Source organism: Silene latifolia, chromosome 4, assembly GCF_048544455.1.
Source record: "Silene latifolia isolate original U9 population chromosome 4, ASM4854445v1, whole genome shotgun sequence".
In the NCBI taxonomy this organism is placed as follows: Eukaryota; Viridiplantae; Streptophyta; class Magnoliopsida; order Caryophyllales; family Caryophyllaceae; genus Silene; species Silene latifolia.
Genome location: NC_133529.1, coordinates 10485260 through 10512696, shown reverse-complemented (window position 1 = coordinate 10512696; position 27437 = coordinate 10485260). Strand labels below are relative to the sequence as shown.

Genomic DNA, 27437 nt, shown 5'->3' with positions numbered 1-27437 from the left:
TCTATCCCATTTTTATTGTTCAAATAAATGGATGTGAAAAAAATGTTTCAATGACAATTGACAAACTCTTGTCCTATCTGTCATATAAAATAATACTCCATATGACTCGATGATTTGTTTACCTATTTTATTTATGGGTGTTTGAGTCTTTTGTTTAACTTTCTATATTGGAAATATTATTGAAGGGTATTTCAAATTTCCAATTATTCATATGACCTATTATCCACTTGTCATTCAATAACAATGTCTACAAATGGGGCTTATACCGATCTTTGTGTCAAGACAAATGCAGTATTCCACAGTGTTATTTTTAAAATGGTATCTAACTGTGGTAAATGAGATCAACTACAACTAGACCTGACAAAACTGATCATATCAGAATAACCCGACCCGCACCCGATTTGAGGACTCGAATCAACCTTGGAACCCGAATTGACCAGAATTTATTCAAGCCGACCCGAATATTTATTATGGGAAACTAACTGTTAACCTCAAATAATCAGGAAATAATCCGACCCGAATGACCGACCCAAATTATTGCAAACCAGGAAAATCTAAACCCGAATTGACCTGACTCCAAAGTCCAACCCGGCTCTATTGAACCGTTTACCAACCGAAGAACATATAGTCTGAACAAATACACCGCAAAGTCGCAAACCCACCCCCCGAACCCACCTCCAGCTCCCCCCTTTGTTTTTCCCCCAATTATCACAATTAGGGTTTATATATCAATCCAAATCAATCAATACTTCAATCACCCAATCAATCAATCAATTAATCGATCATGTCGAAGCGCAAATTAGGATTCCAAGGATTCGGCATTAATAAACAACAAACCTACAACTTCGAACGCTCTCAACAACCACCTCCACAACGCCTCTACGTCCCTCCATCCTCCTCACGTGCTCCTCACGACCACTACGAAGACACCGACCTCGACAACATCGACTACGACGACACCACCGCCGCCACCACAACCACCGCAACCGACACCACTCCAACCGCCGCGGAAGATGAAGAAATCGACCCGCTGGATGCATTCATGGAGGGAATTCACCAGGAAATGAAAGCCGCCCCGGCGCCAAACCCTAAGGAGAAGCTCGACAAGTATAGGGACGATGACGATGAAGACGACCCCATGGAAACTTTCTTGCGTGCTAAGAAGGATGCGGCATTGACATTGGCTTCGGATGCGCTTCGCGCTGGGTATGATTCTGATGAGGAGGTTTATGCTGCTGCTAAAGCTGTTGATGCTGGTATGCTTGATTATGATAGTGATGATAATCCGGTTGTCGTCGATAAGAGGAAGATTGAACCTATTGCTGCTTTGGATCATACTGATATTGATTATGAGCCTTTTAATAAGGATTTTTATGATGAGAAGCCTTCCATTTCCGGTACTTTCATCGTCTATTTTCGATTATTTCTGTTGCTTCGCTGTTTCAATTTATCTACTGTGTTAGTTGTAAAGTCCCGAGTAGTTACTCCTTCCGTCTCAATCATTTGTTTACCTTTTATATTTTTTATGAGTAGTATTTTAATCAAAAGGTATACAAATGATTGGGACGGAGGGAGTATCTGTGAATGAGATTATGCTCGCTGTGAGTTGAGTGTTGTCGTTGCTATTGCCTATAAACTAAGGTTTTTGAAGACGGTGTAAGAAGCTATCTCAACATTATAGACAAATTTATATTTCTACCCGTCCTGTTTGCTTATGTGCTTCCTGATATATCGGCTTTGTCTACCCATTTGTCACTTGGGGCTGGGGTGGGTGCTTCCCTTTCGTATCACGTTGGATCCGATTTTAACTATTGTCTGCCTTCCTACTAAGCTCTCAGTCTTGCATCATCTCGTCTTTACTTGGAAACATTGAACCAGTTCAATTATAGTGTTTGCCCGAAGCTGCTCGGTTAAGTTACCCTCCATTCCACTTTTATTGTCCCCTCTCCCCCGAAATGTTTTCCAAATTAATTGTGTCCCTATTCTGAATTTAGTAGGGTTAATGAACTAACTACCAGTATTCCACTTAATCTGTAAACTACCACTTCCTTGATGACACTGCCCCCATTTGTCCCCATTCTCTTTAATTTAAGGGATGTGGTTGTTATTTTACCAATACTCCATAAATATTTCCCAAAATAGAAAAGAAGGCGATAAAAATGACATGGAGGGTGTAATTTAATATGCCGTTCAAACTACTCAGAACCTGTCATGTAACCCAATTTCAAAAATTCCAACAGTTCTTAGACCCGGGTGTAGTGATAAGTATGTGAGGGTTGCTAGGTCGTCGCCCGGAAGCGACGCGCCATCTTTACATCTGGGGGTGGTGTCAAATAGGCAAGGGTGCGCTACATCGTCTAGACCCGGGTGTAGTGAAAAATATGCAAGGGTTGTTAGGTCGTCGCCCCAAAAGCGGCGCGCCACCTCGAAGTATGGGTGTGGTGTCAAATAGGTTTGGATCTAGGAAGCATGGTCAAGAGCGGGTAAAGAAATCGGGACATGACTTTAGGAAGGGTAGTAGGTTACGGTTTGGTACTTGGAATGTTGGCTCTTTGACAGGAGATTAGGCGAGGTAGGGGAGGTTATGAAAAGGAGGAGAGTGCATATAATGTGTCTACAAGAGACAAAGTGGGTCGGAGATAAAGCAAGGGTGATAGCGCCTTGGGGTTATAAGCTTTGGTACACGGGTAAAGACAAAAGTCGTAATGGAGTGGGTATTGTCATTGATAAAGATTACATTGATGATGTGGTAGAAGTATCGAGAAAGAGTGATAGGATTATGAGTATTAAGCTTGTAGTCGGGGATGAGGTGGTGACGGTTATAAGTGCTTACGCACCTCAAGTAGGTTTGGATGCTTCTTTTCGACGAGCCTTCTGGGAAGATTTGGAAGAGGTTGTAGAACGAGTCCCTATTGGAGAGAAATTGATCATTGGTGGTGACCTCAATGGGCATGTGGGTACTAGTCGAGTTGGCTTTGAGAACATTCATGGGGGTTTTGGGTTCGGGGAGAGAAATGAAGCAGGAAGTGACATATTGGATTTTGCTTTGGCATATGACTTGGGTATAATGAACACTTGGTTCGAGAAAAGACATTCTCATTTGGTGACTTATAGAAGTGGAGGTAATGCTAGTCAAATTGACTTCCTTTTGGTAAGGAATGTGTGGAGGAAAGAGTACACCGATTGCAAGGTCATACCCAGGGAAAGTGCCGCAACACAACATAGACTAGTGGTTCTTGATTTTCGGGGTAAGAGAGACTTGAGGAAGAGAAAGATAATCGGTGAGGCACGGATCAAGTGGTGGAAGCTACAAGGGGGAAACCAACAAGCGTTTTTGGATAAGGTTGGAAGTAGCGATATTTGGTCGGATTGCGAGGAGAAAGATATTGATGCAACGTGGGATAAATTGGAGCATGTTGTAAAGGATTTGGCGAGGGAGGTTTTAGGGGAATCTAAAGGGAATAGACCATCAAGTAAGGACACATCTTGGTGGAACGATGTGGTGAGACAAGCGATAAAGACTAAACGTGAATGCTATAAGGTTCTGGGGAAATGCATGAGTGATGAGAACTTTGAAAAGTACAAGGAGGCTAGACGAGCCGCTAAAAAGGCCGTACGGGATGCGAGGGCAAAAGTTAACCAAGAAGTGTATGCCAGGTTGGACACGAGGGAAGGAGAGAAGGATATCTATAAACTGGCTCGCATAAGAGATCGAAAGACGAGAGATATTGGGAGAGTTAGGTGCGTGAAAGATATGGACGACAAGGTTAAGTTCGGGATAACGAGATAAAGGCTAGATGGAGTTCTTACTTTGATAATTTATTCAATGGACATCAGGAACAAGGTTTTGGGGATGTAGAGGTAACACCAAGCATGGTTAATCGGGAATTTGTGCGTAGAATACAAAAGAGTGAAGTTAGAAAGGCGTTAAGGAAGATGGGGTCAAAGAAAGCAGAGGGACCGGATGGTATACCCATAGAAGTTTGGAGGTGCTTCGGGGAGAAAGGGATTGAATGGGTAACCATGCTCTTCAACAAGATTTGGAGGAGCAACAAGATGCCATCGGCTTGGAGGAAAAGCACTCTTGTCCCTTTGTACAAGAACAAAGGTGATGTCCAAGAGTGTTCCAATTATCGGGGAATTAAACTTATGAGTCATACAATGAAGTTATGGGAGCGGGTAATCGAGCAAAGGCTTAGGAGATATGTAGACATCTCGGAAAACCAATTTGGATTTATGCCCGGGAGATCGACTATGGATGCGATTTTTATCATGAGACAATTGATGGAATACCATCAGGACAAGAAGAAGGATTTGCATATGGTTTTTATTGACTTGGAAAAGGCATATGATAGGGTACCAAGAGAAGTACTTTGGTGGGCTTTGGCGAGAAAGGGTGTGTCGCGAAAATATATTGACCTCATAAAGGACATGTATGAGGGGGCTAGTGCAAGTGTCCGCACTAATGTTGGGAGAACGGAAGAATTTCCTATTACCATCGGGGTGCATCAAGGTTCCGCACTTAGTCCTTTTCTCTTCGCTATAGTTATGGATGAGTTGACAAGGGATATTCGGGACGACATCCCTTGGTGTATGATGTTTCTTTGATGATATTGTGTTGATTGATGAGACAAAAGAAGGGGTGGAGAGAAAGTTGGAATTGTGGAGGCGGACTTTAGAGACTCGTGGGTTCGGGCCGAGCGGGAGTAAGACCGAGTATTTGAGGTGTCGGTTCACTAAGGTGGCGGGGTTGAGATCGACAGAGGCGGGAGTATTATTTTCGATGGGAATGTTGTTGAGGGTTCGGATTTCTTCGGATATCTAGGATCTATTATTCAAAAAGATGGGGAGTTAGACGGAGATGTGGCTCACAGAATTAAAGCGGGATGGTTGAAATGGAAGAGTGCTTCAGGGTTTCTATGCGATAAAGATATGCCCCAAAGATTAAAGAGAAAATTTTATCGCACGGCAATTAGGCACCGGCTTACTACTTTACGACTCCGAGTGTTGGGCGTGAAACATTGTCACATTCAAAAGATGAGTGTGGCGGAGATGCGCATGTTGAGGTGGATGTGCGGACATACAAGGAAAGATCGGTTAAGGAATGAGGTGATTAGGGAAAAGGTAAAAGTGGCGCCAATAGAAGACAAGATGATGGAAAACCGACTAAGATGGTTTGGCCATGTGAGAAGGAGACCTATGGACGCACTTTTGATTAGGAGGCCGAGACTTGGAGAACAGAAAAAGGTCCCTAGAGAGCGAGGGAAGACCGAGACAGACATGGTTGAGAGTGATAGAGCACGATATGAGAGTTCTGGGGCTTGAGGAGAGTATGGTGACGGAGAGGGCACAATGGAGGGAAAGGATTCATGTGGATTTTTAGTATTTGATGTTTTTTTGACAGATTTAGTGTTTTTTATTTATTTATTTAATTTAAAGAAATTAATTTATTTATTTTTCTCTCCTTTATTACACACTTTTTCAACAACCACTTTCTTATAGATTTTACCTGATTCATTCCGGATCCTCAACTCTATTTCGGTTTTTAAAAATCGTTTTAACCTTTTCTCTCGATTTAAATTTTAAGTTTTTATAAAAGAAAGACGGAATTCGATTTTAAAACCCCTAAGTTCACCTTAACTTTCCATTACATTTTCGTTCTCCCTTTTGTTTTTTTATCTTCCCTTTTTATTCGCATTTTGAGGCGTGCGTTCACCCATGGACGGTTCGAAAGGATGATTCATGTCAGCCGACCCCAAATCATTTTGGGATTAAGGCTCTGATGTTGTTGTTGTTGTTATAGTTAAGCAAATTGGTTATTCTTTCTGTAAATGACTGATACTGCTAGATTCTGAGTGAAAGCTCTTGTGTAAAGTTAGAATTACTGAGATAGACATCTCCGTTTCACTCCTAAAACGAACCCAAATACTACCACATAATGATAGTGGAGACAAACTTTTGCTAGTTCCTAGACAACTTGTCTATCAAATGAACCTGTTTTAATAGTAAAAAGGATATGTCCCGCCTAAATAATAATTTGTGCTTGTGTTAAAAAATATCCATCTTTTTATTTTAGGAATGAGCGAACAGGATGTGAGTGACTACCGGAAAAGCTTGAGTATCCGTGTCTCTGGTTTTGATGTTCCAAGGCCAGTTAAAACTTTTGAAGAATGCGGCTTTCCTCCTCCTCTGTTGTCCGCTATTGCAAAGCAAGGCTATGAGAAACCAACCGGCATACAGTGCCAAGCATTGCCAATCGTTTTGTCCGGGTTAGATATTATTGGTATAGCCAAGACTGGTTCTGGAAAAACAGCTGCTTTTGTGCTTCCGATGATCGTGCATATCATGGACCAGCCAGAGCTTGACAAAGGGGAGGGACCTATCGGGGTTATTTGTGCGCCCACTAGAGAGTTAGCTCATCAGATATATTTGGAGGCTAAGAAGTTTTCAAAATCCTATGGGCTTCGTGTTTCCGCAGTTTATGGTGGAATGTCGAAGCTTGAGCAGTTTAAGGAACTCAAGGCCGGAGCTGAGATTGTAGTTGCCACTCCCGGAAGACTTATCGACTTGCTAAAAATGAAAGCCCTGACAATGAAAAGAACAACTTATCTGGTGCTTGATGAAGCTGATCGTATGTTTGACCTCGGTTTTGAGCCTCAGATAAGGTCTATTGTTGGTCAGATTAGGCCAGACCGTCAGACTTTACTTTTCTCAGCAACCATGCCCCGTAGAGTGGAGAAGTTGGCTAGGGAAACACTCTCTGATCCCGTGCGTGTTACAGTAGGGGAGATAGGCATGGCGAATGAGGATATAACCCAGGTCGTTCAGGTTCTTCCTTCAGATGCTGAAAAGCTACCTTGGCTCTTGGAAAAGCTGCCAGGAATGATCGACGAAGGAGATGTATTGGTGTTTGCTTCTAAAAAAGCCTCAGTAGATGAAGTTGAATCACAACTTGCTCAGAGAGGATTCAAAGTTGCTGCTCTTCATGGTGACAAAGACCAGTCTTCAAGGATGGAGATTTTGCAGAAATTCAAGGCTGGGACTTTTCATGTTCTGATTGCCACTGATGTCGCTGCTCGAGGTCTTGATATCAAATCAATTAAGTCAGTCGTCAACTTTGATATTGCAAAAGAAATGGATATGCATGTACATCGTATCGGTAGAACAGGACGTGCTGGTGATAAAGACGGAGTTGCGTATACTCTGATCACACTGAAAGAGGCAAAATTTGCTGGGGAGTTGGTCAATAGTTTGATTGCTGCCGGGCAGAACGTGTCGGTGGAATTGATGGATCTTGCAATGAAGGTAGTTTTTCTGTTTATGCCATATATTGTTGCATGACCTTCCTTGTTTGATTCTTTTCATTATTTGAACACAGTCACGTCACGTGTGCTTGAAACTTGAAGTGCATGTTTCTTTTGGGACACAATTATATGTAAAGTCGTGCTAAAATCATGTGGAGCCACACATGTGCATCCAACTAGGCACCACATTGGATGCGATATCCTTACAATGCCACATAAGCATCAGCTTTGACAGAAGTTATCATTCCCTCAGCAATTAGCTCAACATATATTGGGTAACTTGTGTTTCCTGACTAAACATTATCGAATATTGGTAATGTTTAGAATTACGCTGTGCCACATAGATTTGTGTTTGGTATGAGAATAGTTGTGGGTCTGTGTGTTTTGTAATAAACTTGTGTTAAGGTGGCTGATTTTGTTCCATGGAACTCAAAATGTGCTACTAGATCAAGTTTCTTTTATGATCAATTGATCCTTAATTTTCCTTCTTACGTAAGCTATGTGAATTAGCTGTGATTTGATGATTGTTGTCGAATTACGAAAACGGCAATGTGACTGTGTGAGTACTGAGTAGTAAGACTCTATACATTGTAGTTAATTCCTGTCAGCATGGAAAGGTGTATTTAAAATATGTTATTCATCATTCTTGTGTGATTTAATGGTTAGAATTTTTGAATCTGTCGATGCTATAAAATCATTCATTAAAGATGCTGAAACATAGGTGCTTTTGTGATTTGTTGGAAAGTACAGTAGTAATTATTACACTCGGTTATTGCTGCGGTATGTGCTCACTGTTTAGTTTTATCTTATCATTTCTAGGATGGAAGGTTCAGGTCTAAACGTGATGCAAGAAAAGGAGGTATAATTTTGCCTATGAACGTGACATCTTTGTAGTGATAATTAAGAGTACCATTCTTGTTCTGTAAAAATGATGTTTTGTTGGTGATTTATGCAGGTGGAAAGAAGGGTAAGGGAAGAGGTGGCGGTGGTAACCGTGGTGTGCGTGGTGTCGATTTTGGGTTGGGAATTGGATATAATACAGAAGGCAACAGCACTTCCTCCCAGCCAGCCAGTCGTGCTTCTGCCCTGAATTCTCTAAAGACGGGGATGATCGCTAAATTCAAAAGCAGCTTTGTGGCTGCATCACCCACCTCTCAAACCCAAGGTTCGGCCAATGCAAACCCCTATAGACCCGCATTATCCGGCTTTGTTGCAGGTGGTATGATCGGGGGTGATGGAAACAGACCCGGGCCACCCCCTACTACCAATTTTGTGCCAGCCTCGGGTGGGACCGTTGATAATCAGAATCCTGGACAAAATGCCGGACAGAAAAGCAGTGAAAGGTAACTACAACTTGACTTTTGAGTTTCAGTTGAATTAGGTAGCAGAATCGCTTATATGAAGCTCTGCTAACAAATACTAGCAACCTAGACATTTTCGGGATGAATAAATGTTCATTCCTTCCGTTGTGCTTTAAGACAAATATTTTGTGATGCAAACCATAATGCCTTTTGTTCCGCTTGGCAGCTCAAGAGAGAGGAGAGAAAGGCGGAGACCGTCAGGATGGGACAATTAAGAAATGTCCGTCTTCTCGGAGAATTATGATTGAAGAAGCTTATTAGTTCAAGGCCCTGTATCATTCATGCCAGTATAATAGAGACTTGTAATGGATGTCTTCTTTTTACATATTCTTCTAGCAATCTGTAATTTTTGAGTAACTTGTTTGTTTTTATCACTTGATCAACTATTCAACTGAGATTTCAGATATCACACCTTCGGGAGAACGAAATCTCATTTGCTTGCTATATTTCTTGCAAATTTTGAATATACTCCTTACTCCATACCGATTATGGATCTTGTCTGGTAAAAGCTCTGTGGGAGGAATTTGTAATGGACTAATGTACAACCTCGAAGAGGGTAAATGTATGGCTCCCTGTAGACAGTGCTACTCCTTTCTTTGTCCAATTCTTGTTTAATTGGAGTTGTGTTGTTATGAGCAACCAATTAACCAATTAATGTCACGCAGATATAAGGGTTGTGTTCTTAACATATCATAAATCATAATCATAACGTAAATTCTTATTTCAGACGGGCTATTTCCCGTCTGAAATAAGACAAATCAAATGTAGTCATTTTACAATAAAATGTTGCTATTTTCTGGTAAAATGTTACCATCATTTTCAGGTAAAAAGTAACTTTAATTATATCATTTTGTCATTAAATGGTTACATTCTATTAAAAAATGGTGAAATTTGGTCCGTCTTATTTCAGACCGTCTAAAGCAAGACGAAGCAAAACTTATTGTATCATAATCATAATCATAATCATAATCATAATCATAATCAATACACTAGGTGACATGATAAAATCAAGTACAACTCTCACACAAGAACATTGTATGGACAGTCTTTGAAACTCATTCGTCCTTGTCAAATATTTTGTTAAATATTTAGGAATATGTAAATATAAATTATATGCTGCAATTAGATAACAAGAAGCCGTCTTAGCTCAGTGGTAGAGCGCGTGGCTTTTAACCACGTGGTCGTGGGTTCGATCCCCACAGACGGCGATATTTTTTATGCAATTTACACAAGTATTTGTGGTCAAATAACAGCATGTCCAACTTCAATGGGGGTCCTTTTAAGATGGTTCATTGTTTATTACACTTCTATGAAAAATACACTATATGCAATCAGTTTTTGAGAACAAAACGTATTTCGATATCATGCAGTATTTACCCGGGTACACACGATTCTCACGATTATATAATTTACGGGATACTTAGTAGCTGTTATGCGAGTATTGGTGCAGGACCTGCAGGTGTATCTGTTTGTATAGTCATACTGGTACTGCTCTGATGTTAATAACGATGACTACCATAATCACGAAAACTGTTCCAACGTACACGTATTTCTTTTTTTGTCCAAAAAATACATGAATGACTTGAGGAAAGCAAATTTTCTACCCTTCACAATTCTCATATGAACAAAGAACACCTTAATTTTACAAAATATTATAAGCAACCCGCCCTAAACGAGTGAAGGGATAGAGCAGAAGACGAAAGGCTCTGATCTGATTCCGGGCTCCTGCTTCAAAGTATAATCTTGATCTCCAATGTACGAAAAATGACTAAGCCTTGTGGTCGAGGGTCACATCCATAATGCCAATGGCAGATTTGGGTACAAAATGGTCGTCTGTATCTACTTCCTCGATTTCCTGCCATAAAGCACCACCCATTGTTAATATAGATTAGCATTGCATGGGAATTGCACTTGTGCTAATGGCTTACAGGAACTTAGAGCAACAACAAGACGAGTAACCTAAGAAATGGCTAGCTACATAACTACTCGATTAGAAACTAGATAAAAGGCCAACACCTCATTTTTTACTGCATCCTATTTCATTAAACAAGAACCATACTGGTAACTAACTCATCAGTTTCAGTTTGCGATGAATTATTTAGCAGCTTTGGTTGTTTATCATATATTCCGTACTTTAATATGACAGTGGCATTCCGCAATCCTCTAACTCAGTTTCTTGAGTACAGAAAGATGAATGAATACTCTATAGATGTGTTACCAAGAGGGGATACTCAACTTCATTCGTAAGAGAATCAAGTCAAGGAAAACTCCCGCAAAAATAATTGCTATCAAACTACAAGACTATTATTTGGGAGCTAATGGTTCTATATTTGATAATCCAGTAAAAAGTGACTGACAGAGGGATGAGCTATGTTCAGGTTTTCTAAATTCATAATGAAGGATTTTCTGTTGTTTTGGTAAACCAAAATGAAGGAAATTTATGAATTAGCAAAGTGTAAATTTCCTCAGGGTCCAACAGATCAGTACATGTTGACAAACTCCACATCAAATTACCTCTGCCCACTGTGTTAAAAGAACTGATAGGAAGTAACGGCTTCAGATGCACGGGGAATAAGAAGTTCAGCATCGTGGATTAAAAGTTTGAGAAAATCTTTTACCTGAACGACATCCTCTCCCTTAACCACTCTTCCAAATACATTGATCTTCTCATTGAGATCTGGAATAGGTGCAGTCGTTATATAAAGCTGGAAACCTTTATCGTCCTTCTTAGTCTTAGAGGTACCAACCATGAACGCCTCATGCTTTACACTGCATAGTATGACAGTTTCCGTTGTAAGACACGACAAAATAAACAATACACGCTAAATCACTGGATAAGCAATCAGATTGTAGTAGTAATAGTTAGTTAACCTTGTATCAAGTTTGTTGTAGTGCTTTCCCCGAAGGGCCCATTCTTCAGCAGCTCCAATACTGTTCACCTCTCCTGCCTGTATCACGTAATGCTTAATAACCCGATGAAACTGCATTCCCTTAAATTGACCCTTCTGACTGCATAAGTAGTATCATAAGTTAATCTCATCGCTCATAACACATCTTTTCCATAAAACCATTTCCCTTGTCTTTTATTTGGGGAGGGCGATTAAAGAAGAGTGCTAAAAAGTAAAAAAGCAAGATTTATAGAAAACTATTACCAGCCTGATTTCAAAGGAATTATCAATACCATGAAAAGCAAATAGAAAAGAATCAAATCCATTACTTAAAAGAACTTTTGCTTCAGATACATTCCTAGTTCTTACTCTATAAATGCTGCCTCCATATTCTTTTGATTTTCACGCAATTGCCTGATTTAAAGAGGGGAAATTGAATTTCCTCTTCCTTTTTTTTCCTGTGCATGGACCACTGTGTTGCTCCGACTTTCGGACACGGTGTCGTGTCTGACACGTGTCGGAGTGTCGGACACGGCTATTTTGTGTGAATTTTCTATTTTGTGATCTAAATTGAAGTGTCGAAGTGTCGTGTCGGACATGACAAATGTCGGACACGCGACACGGCAGTTAACTGAAGTGTCGGAGTAACATAGATATTGGACCATGAGTAGTTTAAATATTTTACAGAATGTGGCTTATCCATGTCGTGTCCAAGGATCTAGAGTCAAGACATTGTTTGCCTTATCCGCATGTCGTTTAGTCCTTTTAACGGTGCGTCAAACGCTCGACATTGTGCAGCAAGTCTGAGTAACATATAATTTGTTACACTGAACATAAATAAAGTAACACAAAATGGATCCCTGTATGAATAAAAAACCACAAAAGGACAAGGACTAGATGAATCGGCATACACACCAGAACTCGATGAATTTATCAACTACTTCAGGAGATGAATCCTTGTACAATTCCACCACAATCAAACCTTTTGAAGTATGGAGAGTCTGGCAAATATGAAGTCAAAGAATGAGCCATCTACAAAGAGAAATAGAGGCTTGACAGGAAAATGAAACAATACAGCTGAGAACCATTAGAAGAAAGACGGAATCAACAAAAAGAGAATCAACTAACCGCATAATTGGGAACAACAGGATTCCCGCGATCTTTGGGATCCTGTAGTTAGTGAAGAGCTGTATTAACTATTAACCACATGACAAAAAAAGTATGGACTACAGGATTATGAAGAGTATGGAAGTATGGACTATCAAAACAAATATCTATACCTTACGTCCCAAACTGACATCCTTCACAGAGTTTACTGATCTACATACAGATTGAAAAATAAACTGTTAATAACCAGGAAACTTCCACCAAAATCACGCTCATTGTCATTTAGGGCTTGATACAAAATCCCTTGTTTGGTTAGCAGACATGATACAAGGGAAACGGATGGGGAGGGAAATGAAACGGAAGATTTGGAGGGGAAAACTCTCTAGCTCCATCGCCCGTTCCCTTTCCTCTCCCCCCTCCATCATCCCCCCCTTGTTTCGCTCCTATTTTTGTATCCAAACATACCCTTAAACTACACCATACTACTTCGTACAAGTTATAATTGAACCATAAAGTAAAACATCCATTTTGTGAGTTTGACGGGCTGAAAATGCAATCACACACTGTAATTGGTCAACCATAGATGCAACCACAATTCGACACATCTGAACTAGAAGCAACTCCAAAATCCAATACGGAGTATGTAGCATTAAGCTAGTAGAGAGTGTTTTCTAACCTAAAGCAACAAACACAGTGACAAATGCTCCAATTCCAAATTGTGCTACACCCACCTCCACCTCATTATATGAAGTACCATTCCTAAGCAACAAGCAGAGTAGTTCCTAGCATGGTACTCCTCCTGTCTCGGTTATTTGTTTATCTATTCCATTTTTCGGCGTCTCATTCATTTATTTACCTTTCTATATTATGAATGATTCTTAAATTGTAATGGTGATTTGATCTCGCACATCCATTATCGTCCACTTGTCATCCAATAACTATAATCACAGCTTCACAAGCCTAAGTGGTAAGCAAATGACCGGGTCGGAAGGCGTAATGTATATTCCACCAAAATTCTAAATTCAAAGTCATGCTGAACACAACAGAACAAGTAGCAACAAAAAAAAAAAAACACAAAATCTCACTTTAGACGGACACTATACGTCTACAATGAGACTAATTGAAAAAAAAAAAACAATAATGAGAAAGGAGAGAAACCTGTTAGAGAAGTGTCTGTAAGTGGAGAAAATGAAGAAGACAACCATGAAAACAATTAAGCTGAATAAAATAATAGTGGTGGCACTGATTTTACTAGGAACCTTCTTCTTCTTGCTTTGCTGCAACAAAGCTTGTGGTTTAATCCTCGCCATCTTCCTTTCCCTTTATGGGTTAAGTCTCCTGTAAAACGGTTTTATAAAATTCCTTTATTCAACTAAAGTTCTAATCTTTCCAGTCTAACAAATAAAAAAAACCCAGAAAATTAAATTCACAGGACAATCAAAATTGTTGATTGAGAAACACATAAAAAGATGACAGATTTGAAGACATACCCAAATCAAAATGAAGGGAAAATTGGGAGTTGATCGATTTAAAGAGTGCCCTTTTTAAATAAACGTGAATCTGTATAGCGTATGTTAGCTGGATTGTGCGATCTTGCGGTATATAAAGGTCTGCTGTTTTGGTTTTCTTAGCAGTCAGCTCTCAGGAATCTCTCTACTCGCTTTTATTCAATTTTGATGTTCTCGCACATTTAGACGGGTTGCCACTCTTTTAGTTTCCGTTGGTTTCCCCAAAGACGGAAATCTTAAGATTAAAACGAGTTAATTTGGATAAGAGAGTATTAAAAGGGTAAATAGGAAAAAGTAAAGGAAAAAGATGTTTGTGAAGCCTGAGGTAGATGCGACTTGCGAGAGTGGAAAGTAGACAAGACAAAATTGACCCGACATGAATCACTTGATTCGTACCTGACCCGTCACCAAACTCAAAACCCGAGCATGAACCGTAATCCGAATTGACTCGAACCAGATATCACCTAACCCGAATGTTTATTGCAGCCCGATTGTTACTGAGCTCTTTTTTTGAAAAAGTCAACTTGACCCATTTTATAGTCTTCTCAAATTTGTTCATTCAATTTTTTACATTTCGATATCTAAACTTTACAAATACGTCGTCCGAACTTTACAGATACATAACTAACTCAGAATGTCTTGCTTGTGACGCTTACATATGAGAATTTGTGTGACTCAATTATAACTTTCTTTTAGATAGGTTCGGATAATCAAATATTTTGCTGAGACGAACCTAAATTAAAGGACAAATTTGTTGGATTGTACAAAACCTCTTCTACCTTTTAACAACCACTTTTCTTCGATATCGTCATATTCATACCATTTGTTTACGAGAAAAAGGATTGTACATCAGATGTAGTATCTCACACTTATGAGTTTTTGAGTTTTTGTGTATTTTTTTTGAGTTCTATAGAATTTATAAATTACATTTAAGTTTTATGACGTCAAAAATTGAATTTTTATGAGCTTATATGTAATTTTTTTTAGTTATAATGTAACTTTTTGAGATTAATGTTTAAATAAATGAACTCAAAAACTTATAATAAAACTCAAGTTTTTTAAATTAAACTAAAATTTTTTTATCTTAATGCTCAAAAACTACCTACCATCTGATGTAGTACATTAGATGTATAATCCACTTACTGTTTGTTTACCCGACAAACCTAAAACCAAGCAAGACAATTGATATAAAGGTGAACTAGCAAAGCCAAGCTTTCTCAAACAGTTCACCATCATATCAATTATCTAGCTTAATATTATATCATGTTGGAAAGGAGTGTCGTATTCTTCTGCACCGAGGTGTCGTATTCGTCTGTGTCAAAACAAGTGAAATGTCACCTTCAGAAAGGAACGAGAATGTTATATGCTGAGAATACCAGTTACACTAGCTTCTAAAAAACAATGAAGAATTTACTCTGTCAAAGTCTCCTAAATTCCTTGTACTATTTTATTCCAAGTTTCCAGCTTTGACAATGTCAGAATTAAGATGGTAGTATACTCACTTCCACCAAATAAAAACGCCTCAGAAACAACCGACTCGAGTCTGTTCATATAAAGCTTGGCTTCATATATCAAGGAAAGATATCAGCTGGTTCCTCTTGCTGCTATTACTAGACAGACATGGGAAAAAAGGTTAACTTAATTCCCGCTTTTTAATATTGCATCTTAGAAATATTCGAGCATTTTTTTAGTTTTCTACCGATTCTAAATTCTGTGATGATACATATGGTGCTGCAGAGAACTCAACTGAAAATTATCGACAGTGGAAGGAGAAATCGGAATGAAATACTCACTGCAGTGGCGAAACTCGAAGGTTTGTTTTCATCATTTCAGTTCAGAAACAGGAATGCTATTGTCGCTGTTACTAGCCACAGTTTTGTAAACATGCAGGTGTAGATAAGCTGGAAATGGACGCCAGTAAAGGTGTCCTTACAGTTGTAGGCGAGGTTGAGCCAGTTCCGATTTTTATGGCATTGAAGAAGATATGCGTCAAGTCTGAAATTCTCACCGTGGGCCCACCAAAGCCGGAAAGACCTGGTGAAAAATCCGGTGATCAGCAACAGGTTTGGCGTTCAGGACCTGCAAATCCCTGCCAGTGCAGTTACAACTACTACTGTAAGCAATGTGAGCTTATTGCTGTAGGACACCCTTTTTCTGCTGACACAGGGCAGTGCTCCATACTTTAGCATACTCTCCTAAATCCTACCTTTGTTGTAAACAATGCAAACTTGTTAGACATGTGATTTGCTAGGCAGCTGTACAAATTTGTGCACATCTTCGGATACCTAATAAACGTTATCTAATTTATGAAAGTGTTTTGGAGCGGTGACCTGTAATGGTCACGCCATCAGGTATAATACCTTGATTATATTTGGCATCATTTAATGCAAAGTTAACTTCAAGATAAAGCGCTTCCAGAAAATTATTACTTCTGAGAGTTTCTACTACCCCAATACCTCAAGGTTTCAGCAAATTGACCCAAAATGAAAAATGCGGTAAAAGTTGCATGAAATGACTGGTAGACGTCATAATAGAAAGAATGATGAGTCATTGGAAATAAAAATAACGGAAGCTTCTACTAAAACAAAAAAAAATCACCTGATAAAATTGATACACGATGGAAGAAATTTTGGTGCTCAATAAGCCTCGACTTATAACTGACAAGTCGAGTCTTATGTTGGTCATACTTGACTTCACCAAAGAAAAAGGACGGAAGAAATCATCACTATCAATATTTCGTTTGACAGATAAATGCAGGCCAGGCCAGTGGGCACTATCCGTTCCCAAAAATCCCCTCATTTAATATCGCCGTAATCCCAATAACCATAAAAAATAAGCAGATTGTCAGTAAAAGAAAGTTACCTCTGCCATTGAATTTTTGACTCAGCTGCATAACAGGGAATCCTGCATCCTATAGGTTCAACTACTTCTCATTGACTCTCAGCTAAATTTCTCAACCATCCGCACAAAAAACTGAAGAGGTGTAGAGAAATTAAACCACGCCGAAAACTATCTAAAATGATAACTAGCTTCCAGCTGACTACATATAACTCAGGTAAACCAAAGTTCGTGTGTCGAGTACATGATCTAGATAGTTCTCCATGTGACTATAACAAATAGGAGTTCTTGGAGTAGTACATTTGAATATAAAAAGAATGGAAATCAAATCACACAAACAAAAATGGAAGATATACGACTTACAACATACACATCCCTATTTCCTACATTTCAGATGAAAGACGATCTATGGGCGTAAAAGGCGCACCTCTGTGCATGGAGACGCGATATCCCACGAAAACGGACACACAGAAGGCCACCAAAGACAGTAAAAGAGAGAAGGCGGCGGCGGCATCCCATGAGCTATTTGGCGAGGCACCGGTAGCTGTTAGAGCAGACCCACCTGAGATAAAATCCAATGGTAGCCAATCACAGCTGACAGTGTAGTGTCCGGATCCATGCCATGGATTACCATCCTCTGGATACCAGAAGGCTGCTGAAAACTTGCTTGTATCACCAATCTTGAATTGAGCGTCCTTGACATTATCAAAACAAACATTCAACTATCAGGATGTGACTAAAACTAATGTACAATTCACCAACGAAACTGTCACTGATCTGAAAATAATTCATAAGTAATTCAACCATCACATTTATGCAGGAAAATAATTAGTTCCACAAACCTAAGAAAGCGATCTTATATTTGGGATATCTTAAATCTTGCATCTACTGAAACGAGTTATGTAGAATATAGTGAAATACCTGCTGGAACCGGTCCATGGTCCTCAAAGGCCTTGAAAATTCAAAATAATAAGTCCCTTTCTCTCCATCTGATGCGTAAGGGCTGTCTTCATCCACAAAACCTAACAATTGCAAGCTCAAATCTTTATACATGAGGGTACTTGAAGGGAATTAAGTAGATCGCAAAAAGACTAGAAAGACTCAGAAGATCCACACGAAACTAAAAAGAGGGTAAAACACCTGAATGAACATTAAGACTGCTGTGCCACCAAGCTCCTCTCCAATCATTTAAAGCAGTGTTGTTGCTACCTGTTTGAGGATGCGCCATCAGGGAAATACAAACATTAACTGAAGGGGTAAAGACTAAATAGAAGTTAAAAGTAACAATAGAATTGGTCTACTGTCTACATATCGTGTAAACGGAGGATATAAGGAAATTAGGAACATTTAACTACAGTCACTTTGCTCATAAACTCAAATAAATACAGTAAATTAGCTTTTTTTAGTTAGTCATTTTGTTATTGATTTACATCAAAGTTCTCAGGTAAGACGCCCGTCACAGAGTAGAGACACGTGCCAACAATATGACAAGTAGTAATCTCCTGGTCAATGGTCATCATCCAAAAATCAACGAACCAACTGACACATCCAAATAAAAGGGTTTCAATTTGAATGAGCCATGAGACACTATTACACTCATCATGGATCAAAATAGTGCTAAAAAATTCAAATCACGAATACCAATACATACACACAGGATAAATCAGATTGAGTGTTGCAGAGAAGTAAACCTAAGTTCCTACGAGATATGAAATGATTCACCAGCTAGGGAGTAAGATTACAAAGAACCACACAAACGCAAGCTAAGGCCCGTTCATTTGAACAACATATGACACAAAAGCACGCGCTGAAGAATTTTAAGAAGCCAATTTTGAGTGTGGCAAAATCATAGGCAGGGTATGAGATTCAGATTTGTCACACACCTGCAGGACCGTGTCCATCAATGTATCGACAATGAGGATTCCATGAATAAACATCAACTAAATGACCAAACCTACAAACGCGAACAAATTACCTTAAGCTGACAAAAGTAATATAAATCAAATAAAGAGGTCAATCAATCAACTAGCCAGTAGCAAAGACGATACCTGTCAGCACCAGTTCCGATATCTAGTAAATTGCCACCGTATAAGCGCCCTGGAATAGCAGTCCCTATAGAAAAATGCATAAGATCCACCTCATATCCGCGACAACTCTTATTAGTACAAGTATCCGGACTCTCTTTACACCCACCCATCTGAAACACAACCCATATTCAGATTTCAAATCTCAGATCACAAAATATAACTCAAAATATAGAATGATGATTAGTAAAAGAACTCTAACTGACATTATGATAGGTAGCATTTTCACCAATCTGAAACATAAGCGCAACTGACGGACATTTGTTACTTTCTCTGCATTCCCATAATAAGAAACTAATCAGAAAACTCCGTGTCAATAATAATTGGGAGCAATTCATGTGTGAGGACTGTCCTCCTTATGCCTAAAGGCAATCCACCAAATGGAATATTATAAAGACTTAGGTGTAAAGAGGACGGTCTTCACACATGAATTGTTCCGTGTCAATAATAATATTCCATTTGGTGGATTGCCTTTAGGCGTAAACAGGACGGACACAAGAATTTTTCAAATATGGGTGGTAAATTAAAGTACCCTTTATGGTAAGCATAATCTCCGTCAACTTGTAATAAAAAGAAGACATCTTTACCATCATGTAATGCCTGAAAAAATAATGAAACAAAACACAAGATCAGTCAAGAGGCAGCGGTCAATAAATGGAAAGGCGGAAAAAGAAGGAAAAAGATGATATGAGAATGACGGGCCTTAAGGGTCATTTTGCCGGGTTTATAAGCGTCGTCAAGATGAGGGTCAAGGGCGGGAAGAAGAGGAAATTCAAAGGCGTCAATGTGTTGCCAATCGTCAGGGTGGCCATCAAGGGTGATTACACCCGGTTTGAATTCGGCGACGACGGGTGTTTCCGATGATGATTCGCAACTCCATTCGCCCGATTCGTTGTGTGAGTTGACTAAAGTTATTAGTTGTAGGAGTAAAATCAAATAAAATGAAAATGGGGGAGACGGAGATTTGGAGGAGTTGCTGATGCTGGTAGACATAATTATAGGAATACAGGATTTGGATTTGATTATAAAACCGCAAAATTTAAGTTTGTCCGCTGAGTGGGGTGGAAATCTAACAAATCTTGGTGTATTTTATGATTCTTTTTAGCAATCGAGTTTAATTTAGAAATGTAGGGCGTAGGTGAAGGTGAATTAGGTGATTTATCACAAGTCAGAGTCTTGCCGTGACCGTCAGGCGTCATCAGCCCATCTTCTCTGACCAGTATTAATGTATGATAGTATCCGCCCAATTTTACTTGAGAGTCGATTTTCTGTCTTATTTTGTATCTCATCTTGTATTCCACTATATTTTCCGTGAGACAAATCATTAGTTTAATAGATGTTGTTATATATTTTCTCCTATGAATGATGATGTGTCGTAAGATAAAATGAATGGGTAGAACAGATGATCTCGGCTCCTTTTACTTCTACTCTTCTACCGAGGGAGGACATCACGATATTATGATTCACGACCATGCGAAGTGAAATAGTAGTCCCTTCTTTTATCTTTGATTTTGACACAAAAAATAAGAAAATGATAGAGAATCGTTTATAGTGGTGTTTAGTGAATATAAGTGGGCCAAATGAATGTGTATAATCAAATTACCTATACAAAAATCTTGTTAATATAAAATTAAATAAATGAATGAGATACCCTAGATTGAAATAGGTAAACAAATAAAAATATTGTGAAACATATTACTATTTTTGATATTAAATAATAAAATTACGTAATTTATTTTCGTAGTACGTTTTTTACTCAATTTAGTACATTTTACACAAAATTTCCCATTTGCATGCCCTTTGTTAAAAGAACTCACCAAGCAATTCTCCCAATTCCTAACAATTAAGAATCTTAATTTAGTTATTTTTCTTCAATTATATACTGTAATTGAATGTAAAATTAACTAGATTTCTTCAACTGTACCCTAATTTGATGTAAAATCAACTAAATCAATTATAAACCCCAATTTCTTCAATAATTAGGGCAGATAATTGAATTTACACTCACAAAATTTCTTCAATTACTCTAATTAAATGTTTAAATTAACTAAATCAATTCTATAACACTAATCTGAATTCTAAAAACATAAACAAGAATGATTAGAATAAGGAAAAGAGCTAGGAGCGTTCATGTGCAGACAAACTTTTTGGAATTCACCGTCATTGACTTGACTGGACATATAATATTGCTTCCAACAATTCATTTTCAAAGGGCAATGGTCTCGGGCTTTCGTCAATGGTATTTAGGAAAGGGGCATGAATTCATGATGGTGGACTGGTGGAAGGGACACAGTAGAGGCCGACCGTGGGTGTTTGGGGCGGTTGTGGTAGCTAGAATTGGAAGGAGAGGAAGTGGTGCCATGGTGGTATTACGTTTTGAGTTTTTTTTCTCTCTTTTTCTTCAATGCAGTGCAATGAGGGAGATAAATGAGAAGGGTAAAATGGTCAAAAGCGTACTGTATTGAGTAAAAAGTGTACTGCGAAAATCAACACCCAAAAATTAATGTCAATGATTCAATCCTTTGTTATTGGCCTATCGTTTACCTCTTCATAATAGCACACACGACTAAACCTGACAAAATTGAGCTGACCCAATTACTCGACTCACACCTAGACCTGACAACATTGACCCGACCCGAATGGTCCAACCTAACCCCACACTCGAACTCAAGACCCGAGGTTAACTCGAACCCAAATTGACCCGCTCGAATGTTTATTATTGCACACATATTATTTCCTGTAAACAAAACTTGATAATAGTTGACTCAAGAGTGACACAGCCCGACCCAACCTCTTGCGAACCCGAAATTGAACTGACTTGAACCTGACCCGGTTGACTCATTTTCTAGGTTTATCCATACCCGATCCAACATCCGAGCTAAGAACTTAATTTACCCAAACTCGAATTGACTTACCCTATATGTTTATTATTGGGAACTGGTCGTTAAATAACTTTATAATAACCTACTCGAGAACGACTTGAATCCATCCAACCTGAGTTTCGGCAAACTTGAAAATAACCCGTCTCAAACCCTATCTGATTATCGACGATGGAAATGAACAAAATGAATAAAAAAAAAAGAAAAGAAAGAAAAGACAATCTTGAGACAAAAAATATTGGGATGAGGAAAGTGTGACTAGAATTAAACCTACTCTACTTTGTAGTAGTTGAGTAAACTATTGAGTTGTTGAAGTTGAGTAAAGCCCAACTCAATTCAGCTCTCTCCCCTCTTCTCCTAGACTCTTTCTTCTCCTCCTATCCTCTTCCTTTATCCCTTCTTCTTCCTTATCTCTTCCTCTTCCTCTTCCTCTTCTTCCCCAAAAAATTCACAGTAAATTAATGGCATCATCAACACCACCACACTGCACAATAACAGCAGCAACTAAACCACAACAACCACCGCATCACCACCACCACCACCACCATCAAACAACCCTTCATCATCCTCAAACCAATACTAACCCCAAAACCCCTCGTCTTTCCACCCATATTGTCTCCGCTTCGCCGCTTCCTCACACTCTTTCCTCTTCCTTTCTCTCTTCTCGTCAAACCCATCTTTCTTCCGACTTTTCTGGTAAAAAATCGACCCGGTTCGTTTCCAAACTCCATTTTAATCGCCCAAGATCGAATCTTTCTGCTAAACATTCGCCGGTTGCTGAACAAGCGCTTAATCAACTCATTTCTGACGTTTCTGAACACCCTTTGGGTAGTATTTTACTGGGTTTTGAGCATAATTTATCGGGTTGCGAAGATTATTGCTTTTTTATCAGAGAGCTTGGGAATAGAGGTCAGCTTAATAAAGTTGTTGATTGTTATGATTTTGCTATTGCAAGAGAGACGAAGGTGGTTGATAAGGGTAAATTGGCTAGTACTATGATTAGTGTATTGGGTCGTCTTGGTAATGTTAAATTAGCTAGAGGTGTTTTCGATACCGCAATCGCTCAGGGTTATGGTAATACTGTTTATACTTATTCTGCTTTGATTTCTGCTTATGGTAGAAGTGGGTTTTATACTCAGGCTATTGGTGTGTTTGATCAGATGAAGGTTCAGGGTTTGAAACCTAATTTAGTTACTTATAATGCTGTTATTGATGCCTGTGCGAAAGCCGGGGTTGATTTTGATGTTGTTTCGCGTATTTATGATGAAATGTTGGCTATTGGGGTGAACCCTGATAGGATTACTTTTAATTCTATGTTGGCTGTTTGTAAATGTGGGTTGTGGGAGGAGGCTATGAGTTTGGTTGGGGAGATGGGGATTAGAGGGATTGATCAGGATTTGTTTACGTATAATACGTTGTTGGATGTTATATGTAAAGGGGGTAAGATGGATTTAGCTTTCGAGATTATTTCTCAGATGACTGCGAAAAATGTGTTGCCGAATGTTGTTACTTATAGTACTGTCATTGATGGGTTTGCAAAGGCTGGTAGGTTAGATGATGCTTTGGGTATGTTTGAAGAAATGAAGTATGTGGGTATTAAATTGGATAGGGTTTGCCATAATGCGTTGTTGTCGATTTATTTGAAGCTTGGTAGGTTTAAGGATGCGCTTAATGTGTGCCAGGATATGGAGAATACTGGTATCAGGAAGGATGTTGTTACTTATAATGCGCTGTTGGGAGGATTTGGCAAGCAAGGGAAGTATGGTGAAGTTAAGCAGGTTTTTGAGAGGATGAAGGCTTCGCGTGTTTCACCTAATGTTTTGACTTACTCTACTCTGATTGACGTGTATTCTAAGGGAGGATTCTATAAGGAGGCGATGCAGGTGTTTAGGGAGTTTAGACAAGCTGGATTGAAAGCCGATGTAGTTCTTTATAGTGGCCTTATTGATGCTTTGTGCAAAAATGGGCATGTGGAATCGGCCGTGCTTTTGCTCGATGAGATGACAAAGGAAGGGATTCGGCCAAATGTTGTCACCTACAATACTATTATTGATGCATTTGGTAGGTCTGCTGGAATGGATTACCCGGTTGATTCTGCTGTTTCAATGAATGGTTTGTCAGAGGGCGAGAGTTCATTGGCCGTGGCCTGTAATCCTACTGCAAACAGCGTTGAAGGCGATAAGCATAGTAGGGTGATGAACATCTTTGGGCAACTAGCTGCTGTAAAGTCTCATAGCTCCAGGGAATATAACAAGAGCAGGCATGAGATATTATGTATCTTGGGAGTCTTTCAAAAGATGCATGAACTTGGAATTAAGCCCAATGTGGTGACGTTTTCAGCTATTTTGAATGCCTGCAGGTAAAATCCTCTCCTTCTCTGATCCCCTCTTTTTTCTAGCTGAAGGAACTGTATTTTGTCCTATGCTCATAAAGCTAACTAATGCAATCTGCAGTCGGTGTAACTCCTTGGAGGATGCTTCCATGTTATTGGAAGAATTACGGCTGTTTGATGACCGGGTCTATGGTGTCGCCCATGGACTGCTGACAGGATCCAGGGACAGAGTCTGGATTCAAGCACTGTCCTTGTTTGATGAAGTTAAGCAGTTGGATACCCCAACTGCATCTGCCTTTTATAATGCTCTCACTGACGTCTTATGGCATTTTGGTCAAGTAAGTTTGAATCCCTTGGCTTATAGCTCGTTCGTTTAACTTGGATAATGAAAGTGGAGAGAAACTAATGCATACTTTTGCAAACAATATTTCGATTGATCTTCATTTCTAAGTGTTAACTTACTGGTACTTTATGCTGTGAGGATTGAACAGAAGAGAGGAGCTCAGCTGGTTGTACTCGAAGGAAAGAACAGAAGTGTGTGGGAAAATGTGTGGTCCACATCTTGCTTGGATTTGCACTTGATGTCGTCTGGGGCTGCTCGGGCCATGGTCCATGCTTGGTTACTTAACATTCGCTCTGTCGTTTTAGAAGGTCACGAGCTGCCTAAACTTCTGAGGTACCTACCTTGTTACTCTATACTTGACAAAACTTCCATGTATCCTAAAATCTTGTGGTAAACTGAAAAACAACCTTCTGTAATTGTGTGGCAGTATTTTAACGGGCTGGGGAAAACACAGCAAAGTAGTGGGCGATGGAGCGGTGAAAAGAGCCATTGAAGGGCTCCTAACTGGCATAGGTGCACCCTTCCATTTGGCAGAGACCAATGTCGGGCGATTCATCTCACCCGGAACAGCTGTATCGAGCTGGCTAAAGAAGTCCGGGACTCTTCAGGTGCTACTGCTTGAAGATAATACAAGCGAACCTGAGAAGAGCAGATTGGATCAACGCCCCGTTTTGCAGCTTCTCCCAGTGTAACAACTGAAGTTACCCCCTCAGTCCTTGTTTATACCACCCTGTAACTGTAAGTAATGTAATGTAATAGGCTCAACATAATTTTCTCTCGCTTTTTTTTTCGCTCCATATTTGGGCCCTTTTGTGCTATCAAGTTGCCCATTTCCGAGCAATGCCAACCTTTTGCAGTTGGCATTTGTATTACCAGAGAGGATTATTATGTTTCAACTTTCTAGGCTTTAGTTTAGGCTCTTTAGCTCGACCGAAGACCAAGTTTAAGTTGTGCAATTTTGGTCATTCATTAGATGGAGTTTCCGTTCTTCATGTACTGATAATGTGAGAATGATTATGCAAAGTATCTCTGAAGATTAAGCACAACTTAACCCATTTTCGTCTCCCAATGTGTCTTATATTAGACTCGCGCATGTGTCTTAGCCCTCCCCTTAGATGGCCAGTTACATAGCTTGTTGATGATCAATAGTAAATTAATCTCGAGGGCATCACTGTTTTTTTTCCATTGTACTCCGAAATTAGGTCACACCAGCATCAAACCGTAATACCTGTATGTATAGGACAATTGACACAACTCCTTAACGAAGACGCCTCTGTTATTGGGCTAACATTTCAACTCCTATGTGGAGTCTAGTTGAAGCGTGGAATAATAAATAATGTTCAAAAGAAAAGGGGATTACGAGATTAGTTCTTAATCTAAGACCGTCTTAAACAAGATCGGTGGAAGAGAAGTTGAATCCAGAAGGCGCGATTAAGCAAGTAGACCCAACTTAATTCTCTCGAATTAACTAGCCTCCATACTTGAAACTTAACGTAGCTTCTCTTTATATTTTATTCTTGTATGATGCCCCCACAATATGGTCTATTTATACACTTTGTTGATCTGTCATTTAAAGCACAGAATAATGTTATGCACAAATGTGGTGCAATTAATATACAGGGGAAATAGGAGTCGAACTTGTGATCTATTGTCAGGTTACTTCCGTCTTAACCATAAGATTAAGACCACTTCGATTTGTTGTAAGGACAATTTTCTTTACATTCTCGACTTATCTAGTTATCTCATCCTTACTACTAGTACTCCTTAATCAGCTTAATTTGTTCGTATTTATTATTTAACCTTCTATTTCAGCAAATTACGCTTGTTCATCCTTTCCAGTTAAAAAACTGACATTCTCGAGCTCTACGTATACATGCACAATCAACCCTGGCCTTCCTTAAGACGGAGGTGTCCGTGTTAATAATAAAACGGGTTAAATATTATCAAGTGGGCATATTAGAGGTGGCAATCGGGTCACTTGGGTCGGTTACGGAGTCATGTCAAAGCGGGTCGGGTCATATCAGGTTCGGGTCAGTGACGGGTTCAGGTAAGTTACAGTTCATATCATCGGGTCGAGTCATTAATGGGTCAGGTTATCAGTATATATTTTATCCTATCTATTTAGTTTGGATTATTGGATTATTTAACAACAATAATCCAAACTATGGACGGTCTTCTAAAAATAATCCACACTTTATTTTAACCCACAATAAACCCAGCTATTACCTCTTATTCGCATATTGCACTAGGATAATTTTTTACCTGGAAAAACCGGTTAAAATGATTATGTGAGTCCAGACCTGTCAAAACCTGACCCGCCCCGAAAACCCGACCCGACCCGTTTTCTTAGGGTTACAAATCCGGTTGTTTCGACCCGCGACCCGTTTGACCCGAACCCGAAATGACCCGTTATTTTAGGGTCAAGACCCCGGGTCGACCCGTTGGGTCAATGGAAAATCATGAATTTTATTAAAAATATTATTATTTATATATTATATTTAAAAATATAGTTAAAAATTTATTTTTTTATTACTTAAAATTAAAAATTCAACTAAAAAGTCAATTTTATATAACTTTTATACTCCGTAATATTTAATAATAAAATAATTATTAAAAAAAACTTTATTTTAATAATTATATCAATATAAATTTATCTTTATTAATTCAGAAGATAATATTCAATCCAGGACGTGCCACCTCATTAATTCATTTTTTTTTTGAAATTCATGTTATGATGGGACCCGTTAGTGTGCAAAGGAGTATATTTTTCAGAATTCCGCCAATACAAATATC

General features: G+C 39.1%; 6 protein-coding genes and 1 non-coding gene across 7 annotated transcripts in view; 4 read left to right on the top strand and 3 right to left on the bottom strand.

The window, feature by feature from the left end:
• LOC141652899 (histone-lysine N-methyltransferase EZA1) overlaps positions 1–27437 on the bottom strand; it is a 149210-nt gene that overhangs the window by 83287 nt on the left and 38486 nt on the right. The gene's annotated exons all lie outside the window — the stretch shown is intronic.
• On the top strand, positions 627–9109 carry LOC141652889 (DEAD-box ATP-dependent RNA helicase 24). The gene is made up of 5 exons (XM_074460502.1): positions 627–1397; positions 6077–7305; positions 8124–8163; positions 8260–8647; positions 8832–9109. The coding sequence occupies exons 1-5, from the start codon at positions 785–787 to the stop codon at positions 8878–8880; spliced, it is 2319 nt and encodes a 772-aa protein (XP_074316603.1). The 5' UTR covers positions 627–784; the 3' UTR covers positions 8881–9109.
• Positions 9802–9873, top strand: TRNAK-UUU (transfer RNA lysine (anticodon UUU)). The gene has a single exon. It is a non-coding gene; the product is annotated as a tRNA-Lys (tRNA).
• On the bottom strand, positions 10165–14351 carry LOC141652903 (peptidyl-prolyl cis-trans isomerase CYP21-4-like). The gene is made up of 8 exons (XM_074460519.1): positions 14151–14351; positions 13819–13998; positions 12834–12873; positions 12682–12723; positions 12469–12554; positions 11537–11674; positions 11284–11434; positions 10165–10520 (listed from the first exon to the last, which is right to left on the bottom strand). The coding sequence occupies exons 2-8, from the start codon at positions 13968–13970 to the stop codon at positions 10434–10436; spliced, it is 696 nt and encodes a 231-aa protein (XP_074316620.1). The 5' UTR covers positions 13971–13998; positions 14151–14351; the 3' UTR covers positions 10165–10433.
• Positions 15377–17114, top strand: LOC141652888 (heavy metal-associated isoprenylated plant protein 43-like). The gene is made up of 3 exons (XM_074460501.1): positions 15377–15800; positions 15906–15981; positions 16059–17114. Exons 1-3 carry the CDS (start codon positions 15789–15791, stop codon positions 16352–16354), a joined length of 384 nt encoding a protein of 127 aa, XP_074316602.1. The 5' UTR covers positions 15377–15788; the 3' UTR covers positions 16355–17114.
• Positions 17188–20309, bottom strand: LOC141652887 (uncharacterized). The gene is made up of 8 exons (XM_074460500.1): positions 19793–20309; positions 19623–19690; positions 19297–19363; positions 19055–19203; positions 18890–18960; positions 18147–18215; positions 17928–18028; positions 17188–17701 (listed from the first exon to the last, which is right to left on the bottom strand). The coding sequence occupies exons 1-8, from the start codon at positions 20081–20083 to the stop codon at positions 17390–17392; spliced, it is 1128 nt and encodes a 375-aa protein (XP_074316601.1). The 5' UTR covers positions 20084–20309; the 3' UTR covers positions 17188–17389.
• LOC141652886 (pentatricopeptide repeat-containing protein GUN1, chloroplastic) lies at positions 22236–25707 on the top strand. Its single transcript, XM_074460499.1, has 4 exons — positions 22236–24328; positions 24423–24639; positions 24793–24977; positions 25072–25707. The coding sequence occupies exons 1-4, from the start codon at positions 22431–22433 to the stop codon at positions 25334–25336; spliced, it is 2565 nt and encodes an 854-aa protein (XP_074316600.1). The 5' UTR covers positions 22236–22430; the 3' UTR covers positions 25337–25707.

What these genes read in the sequence shown, in the direction of transcription:
- LOC141652889 (XM_074460502.1), top strand. Translation starts at nt 785, where the DNA reads ATGTCGAAGCGCAAATTAGGATTCCAAGGATTCGGCATTAATAAACAA. An exon ending in TGAGAAGCCTTCCATTTCCG is followed by an intron (nt 1,398 to 6,076) that starts GTACTTTCATCG and finishes TTTTTATTTTAG; the next exon opens with GAATGAGCGAACAGGATGTG. An exon ending in GGACAGAAAAGCAGTGAAAG is followed by an intron (nt 8,648 to 8,831) that starts GTAACTACAACT and finishes TCCGCTTGGCAG; the next exon opens with CTCAAGAGAGAGGAGAGAAA.
- LOC141652903 (XM_074460519.1), bottom strand. Translation starts at nt 13,970, where the DNA reads ATGGCGAGGATTAAACCACAAGCTTTGTTGCAGCAAAGCAAGAAGAAG. An exon ending in TACAGACACTTCTCTAACAG is followed by an intron (nt 12,874 to 13,818) that starts GTTTCTCTCCTT and finishes ATCTGTATGTAG; the next exon opens with ATCAGTAAACTCTGTGAAGG. An exon ending in ATGTCAGTTTGGGACGTAAG is followed by an intron (nt 12,724 to 12,833) that starts GTATAGATATTT and finishes CACTAACTACAG; the next exon opens with GATCCCAAAGATCGCGGGAA.
- LOC141652888 (XM_074460501.1), top strand. An exon ending in TGCAGTGGCGAAACTCGAAG is followed by an intron (nt 15,982 to 16,058) that starts GTTTGTTTTCAT and finishes GTAAACATGCAG; the next exon opens with GTGTAGATAAGCTGGAAATG.
- LOC141652887 (XM_074460500.1), bottom strand. Translation starts at nt 20,083, where the DNA reads ATGTCTACCAGCATCAGCAACTCCTCCAAATCTCCGTCTCCCCCATTT. An exon ending in CCGGCAAAATGACCCTTAAG is followed by an intron (nt 19,691 to 19,792) that starts GCCCGTCATTCT and finishes TTATTTTTTCAG; the next exon opens with GCATTACATGATGGTAAAGA. An exon ending in AAAATGCTACCTATCATAAT is followed by an intron (nt 19,204 to 19,296) that starts GTCAGTTAGAGT and finishes GTTGTGTTTCAG; the next exon opens with ATGGGTGGGTGTAAAGAGAG.
- LOC141652886 (XM_074460499.1), top strand. Translation starts at nt 22,431, where the DNA reads ATGGCATCATCAACACCACCACACTGCACAATAACAGCAGCAACTAAA. An exon ending in TCTTATGGCATTTTGGTCAA is followed by an intron (nt 24,640 to 24,792) that starts GTAAGTTTGAAT and finishes AGGATTGAACAG; the next exon opens with AAGAGAGGAGCTCAGCTGGT. An exon ending in GAGCTGCCTAAACTTCTGAG is followed by an intron (nt 24,978 to 25,071) that starts GTACCTACCTTG and finishes ATTGTGTGGCAG; the next exon opens with TATTTTAACGGGCTGGGGAA.